Here is a 5,758-nt window from a genome sequence, read left to right on the forward strand (position 1 = left end):
AGCAGGAGCCCTGACTTAAACCCAATTGAGCATCTCTGGAGAGACCTGAAAATGGCTGTCCACCAACGTTTACCATCCGACCTGACAGAACTGGAGAGGATCTGCAAGGAGGAATAGCAGAGGATCCCCAAATGCAGGTGTGAAAAACTTGTTGCATCATTCCCAAAAAGACTCATGGCTGTATTAGCTCAAAAGGGTGCTTCCACTAAATACTGAGCAAAGGGTCTGAATACTTATGACCATGTGATATTTCAGTTTTTCTTTTTTAATAAATCTGCAAAAATGTAAAAAAATTCTGTGTTTTTCTGTCAATATGGGGTGCTGTGTGTACATTAATGAGGAAAAAAATGAACTTAAATGATTTTAGCATATGGCTGCAATATAACAAAGAGTGAAAAATTTAAGGGGGTCTGAATACTTTCCGTACCCACTGTATAATTGGTAAGGATGATAGTAAAGGTAGTGTGGCTGATTAAAAATAGGAATTTACATATAAACACCAAGCTGAATGGCTTCTATGCTACTGCTGACTCCGGACGAATGTGCCCAGGCCTGCAGCACATCACACACTACAGGACCACCACCAGCATCATCAGCTCCACACTCAGCCTGCTGGATGACCTCAACACCTTCTACACCCGCTTTGAGACCTCCAGCTACAGCACTGATGTTCTCACCACCATCTTCAACCTCTCCTTCAGGCAAAGCATCATTCCCACCTGCTTTAAGACCACCACCATTGTCCCCCTTCCCAAGAAGAGCCCGGTCACCTGCCTGAATGACTGACTACAGGCCAGTGGCACTCACCCCAATCATTATGAAGTGTTTTGAGAGAGTGGTGCTGGCCCACATCCAGAGCAGTATACTGGACACCATGGACCCCCTGCAGTATGCCCACTGGCCCAACTGGGCCACCTCAAACGCCATTGTGGCTTCACTCCACTATTCCCTTTCTCACCTGGAAAATGGAGACTGTTACATCAGGATACTCTTCATTGACTACAGCTCCGCCTTCAACACAGTTATCCCCCACAAACTGTCCACACTGGGTCTGCACCCCACCCTCTGTGACTGGCTCCTGGACTTTCTGACAGGCAGGCCCCAGACTGACAGGACTGGCAATAGGACTTCAGCCAGCATTAATACGAACATCGGCACCCCACAGTGATGTGATCTCAGTCCCATCCTCTAAACCCTGTTCACCCACGACTGTGTCGCCTCCCACAAAGACAACATCATCTTAAAGTTCGCAGACGACACGCAGTGATAGGTCGCATCACTGGCGGGGACGAAGCAGCCTACAGGAGGGGGGGGGCCCGGCTTGTGTCATGGCAGCGTCCTTGTCGGAGGACGCTGCCTCAATAGAGGTGAACACAGGTGCAGGTAATAAGGAGCAGGTGAAACTAGTCTGAGTAAGGAAGAAAGTAAAAAGACCTAAGCTATGGTGAAACAAAACAGGAAGTAGAATCAAAATAAAAGCCGGACGGGAAGCAGCAGAACCAAATCATGACAGACGTCGTGGGACGACACCGCAGTGATAGGTTGCATCACTAGAGGGTATGAAGCAGCCTACAGGAGGGAGTACCTACAGAGAGTGGTAAAGACAGCAGAGAAGATCACCAGGACTCCACTACTCTCTCTGCAGAGCATTTACCACCGCAGGGTGCGTAGGAAAGCTGCCTCCCTCCTCAAGGAGCCTACCCACCCCCAGCACGGACTGTTTATACCCCTGCCCTCCAGTCGGAGGCTGAGAAATATGAGATGCAGGACCTCTAGACTGAAAAACCCTTTCTTTCCCTCTGCCATCAGACTCCTAAACAGCTGACTCAGGATCTACCTCATGTAATTCCATCTGTACTGTTTACATACTCAGTTTGCACATGCATAATTGCACACTCACTGCTGAGTAATTACACTCCATGGCTCCCACATAGCATATATTCTCTCTGCATTATATTGTGTTCTTGTTGTATTTTTATTTGCTCCCTTCAATTTCTGCTTTAAAGTGCCTTAGATTTGTGATTTTACTGCCTATTTAGAGTTGTGTTATTGCTCATCTACTTTATATTTCACTTGTATTTTGTGGCATTCATGTGGACGGCAAAGTAAGAATTTCATTGTACAGGGAAACACCTTTCCTAACTATGCATATGACAAATAAACACTTTGACCTTTGACCTTAACCAATGACAACTTGATGCCAAATGGCCAGTAGTTTATTTAGCAAAAATATATTTTTTATAAAGTTGTATGCCTAAATCTGTTTTCCTATGGTGTGTTTAAGTTCTGCTCCTGCATGATGAAGATGCAGGGGATGGGTGGAGGTGAGGAGGAAGAGTCATCAACACAGTCAGTGACTGAAGTCTCCAGGGTCCTTTTACTTTTCTGCCATTCCTTTTACTGTCAGAACACTGCTGCACAGGCGACTGATCACTTTTGTAGTGTAAATAAGTACACATGATGATGTTTTGTGTATCATAGATATTGTATTTTATTCCTGCAGGAAATGACTAACACTCTTTTTAGCACAGCACACATATGAATAAAAAAATGTTTAATGAAAATGTTCAGCATTATCAGTTGGATAGCATTTATTTCATTACGTTGCTTTTAATGTCCTTATATGACTCAACACCTTCATATGTTCATTTCAAATTCATCCTCTATCTCTGACATACTAACATACAATGTCCTTCTTTGCAGTGACATGTTGGAATGACAGAGTTACAGTGAGCACCCTCTGAAGTTACATTGTGTTCTCATCGTCTTACACCCTGGGGCGGGAGCCAGAAGGTCAATGAGGTAACACAAACCACCAGTAAAACCAGTAGATTACAAAGGGCTTCAGTGCTTGAGATTATCAGATTTAATGTTCTTGGAAATGAGATTAGCAGGCAAAGACTTGCTGCCCTCTTCCTTAAGAAAGTGGGATTAACCTGTTTAACAAGGTTTTGATGTTAAGACCAAATGTTTATACATAAATATGCGCAGTGCACATGATTTGTACAAGTGTACACATTCTTGTGTGTGCCTTTAACCAAATACTTGTAAGTAATGTTTATACAAAGGACTAAATCTTGAAATCCCTTTCAAGAGCCAAACACAGTGATGAAGGTTGAGTATTCATATTTATTATTTCGATCACTGTTTCCTAACCATAAACAGCAACAACCTCTTATAAAGAAGATCTATTCCATTGCTGAAGCAGCACTTGGATAGATTCACATATGCTGTCCAGCCATGGGGCATGAATGGCAGTAAATTTGCATCATGTAGCAGCTGCATGTTTTATACAAAAGACTGGCAGAAGTCCTCAACTCATCACACAAGGTGTAATTTCAAAGCTGTGTGACACACAATTTCAAAACATCCAGCCTGTAACTGCTTTAGTAGCACAGTCAGAAGGAGAAACTGCTAAATCACCTAACACCACTTAGTGCAAACTCTGACAAATCAGTCAATTATAGAATCAATTAACCTCTTAATGTGGATGAGTGACATCTGGAGCACTTTTATAAAAGTCAATCCTCCAGGAGAGATCGGTGTTAGTGACACTAGGGGCACAGACATTGTAGCATTTATGTTTGTGTCTTAAACCTTCATTCTTATTATATGATACATATGATATAGGTGAAGCAACCACATAAACAAGTAGACCATTACTGAGGTGCAACAGCTTTGATCAATAGCAAAATGACAAGAAATCGTGGTACGGAGCTGCCAGAGGACTTCTGGATACCCATCCCTCTGGACACCAACAACATCACATCACTCAGCCCTTTCCTGATTCCTCAGGATCACTTGGGGGGCTCGGGGACCTTCTACGCCATGGCAGCATTCATGCTTTTTATCTTTGTTTTTGGCACTGGAATCAACGCCCTCACCATTGCATGTACCATCAAATACAAGAAGCTCCGTTCCCACCTCAACTACATCCTGGTGAACTTGGCCATAGCCAACCTTCTTGTGTCCATGGTGGGCTCCTCCACCGCCTGCTTCTCCTTTGCAGCCAGATATTTCATACTTGGATCTCTAGCATGCAAGATTGAAGGCTTTACGGCAACACTCGGCGGTAAGATTTGCAAACAATACATAATGCCATTTGATCTGGACCTTTACTGGACTAGTTTATAATGATTGAAAAAAGACTTAAGTTGTTTGCCTGTGTTGTTCTAGGAATGGTAAGCCTCTGGTCTCTGGCTGTCATAGCTTTTGAAAGGTGGCTGGTCATCTGCAAACCACTCGGTAACTTTATTTTCAAACCTGATCACGCTTTAGCTTGCTGTGCATTCACCTGGGTGTTTGCACTGATTGCCTCAACTCCTCCGCTTTTCGGATGGAGCAGGTTAGTATTACACACACAACCTTACATTTAGACTGATCACACTGCAAAACCGAGATGCACACTTAACATGCTTGCAATTGTCTGTCCAGATATATCCCTGAAGGTCTGCAGTGCTCCTGTGGACCAGACTGGTACACCACAAACAACAAATACAACAACGAATCCTATGTGATGTTCCTTTTTGGCTTCTGCTTTGCTGTTCCCTTCACCAGCATTATCTTCTGCTATGCTCAGCTGCTCATTACATTGAAAATGGTGATTCAGCGAAATCACAAAAAAAACACCTTAAATTGAGATAAAGCATAAATGTGGTTATTTTTGCTGTACTGAAAAAAAGTTGTCTCATGATTATGTAGCATTGTCTTATCTGCCATCTAACCTTGGTTCAAGATTTGTTTCTGCCCCCCACCCCCCACCCCAATAACAGGCAGCGAAGGCTCAAGCTGACTCTGCCTCCACCCAGAAGGCAGAGAAGGAGGTGACCAGAATGGTGATCATCATGGTGATGGGTTTCCTGGTGTGCTGGGTGCCATATGCCTCCTTTGCTCTTTGGATTGTGAACAATCGTGGGACAACATTCGACCTGAGACTGGCGACCATACCCTCCTGCTTCTCGAAGGCTTCTACAGTCTACAACCCTGTTATTTATGTCATCTTCAATAAACAGGTCTGTTAAACGTTGTGATGGAAAACTAACCTAATTTGTAAATTGATGTACTTTTGTTAAAAGGAAGGATTTGTTACTTGATATGCAGAAGCTTAGAGTCAGTGCTATATTGAGTATAAAAACAATTTATATGACAGTGAAGCATGTTAAATCATCAATTTGTCCTCTTTGCTAGGATTGTGACATAAATCAAAGCCACTATGTGCAGAAGTATTGTGATGGCATACTGTTGTCACTAGTAGAAAGAGGAGATAGTGCCTTGCTGTCACTGTACTGAGAGAGAACTGTTTTGTCTGGGCACCAGAAATGTTCAGATTCTACACATAGTGATTTAATGCTACATTTATACTTTTATTTGGTCTCGGTTAGGTTCATGCATGACGATAAAGATACCTGGGGAGGAGCAGTGAGCTAGATGCTAGACTTTGTAGAGGCTTCAAGTTGTCGAGATAATTGACTGTTCTACGAAATCACTGTAAATTTCAACAATTTCAGTAATCTATTATTTTCCCCCTTTCAGTTCCGCTCATGCATTTTATCGATGCTGGGTATGAGTGGAGGTGAGGAGGAAACTTCAACAACGCAATCAATGACTGAAGTCTCCAAAGTTGGACCTGCTTAGACTGCACATTGAGACTTTCCGATTTCCTTGTCAACTGTAAAAAACAATGTGTGTTTTGTCAAATGAAAAAAAAGTATACAGTGCTGCAGTTCAAGTAAAAGGCATGCATAATCTGTAAAGTAAA

General features: G+C 42.8%; 1 protein-coding gene across 1 annotated transcript; it reads left to right on the forward strand.

The window, feature by feature from the left end:
* Positions 1-3,659: 3,659 nt before the first annotated feature.
* LOC109956021 (blue-sensitive opsin-like) lies at positions 3,660-5,758 on the forward strand. Its single transcript, XM_020592784.1, has 5 exons — positions 3,660-4,072; positions 4,177-4,345; positions 4,435-4,600; positions 4,773-5,012; positions 5,533-5,758. The coding sequence occupies exons 1-5, from the start codon at positions 3,694-3,696 to the stop codon at positions 5,632-5,634; spliced, it is 1,056 nt and encodes a 351-aa protein (XP_020448440.1). The 5' UTR covers positions 3,660-3,693; the 3' UTR covers positions 5,635-5,758.

Source organism: Monopterus albus, unplaced genomic scaffold, assembly GCF_001952655.1.
Source record: "Monopterus albus unplaced genomic scaffold, M_albus_1.0 scaffold18.1, whole genome shotgun sequence".
Lineage (NCBI taxonomy): Eukaryota > Metazoa > Chordata > Actinopteri > Synbranchiformes > Synbranchidae > Monopterus > Monopterus albus.

Bases quoted from the DNA above. Each gene is read 5' to 3' on its own strand.
- LOC109956021 (XM_020592784.1), top strand. From the start codon at position 3,694: ATGACAAGAAATCGTGGTACGGAGCTGCCAGAGGACTTCTGGATACCC. The intron at 4,346-4,434 runs GTTAGTATTACA...TTGTCTGTCCAG, and splicing joins CCGCTTTTCGGATGGAGCAG to ATATATCCCTGAAGGTCTGC. The intron at 4,601-4,772 runs GTGATTCAGCGA...CCCCAATAACAG, and splicing joins TGCTCATTACATTGAAAATG to GCAGCGAAGGCTCAAGCTGA.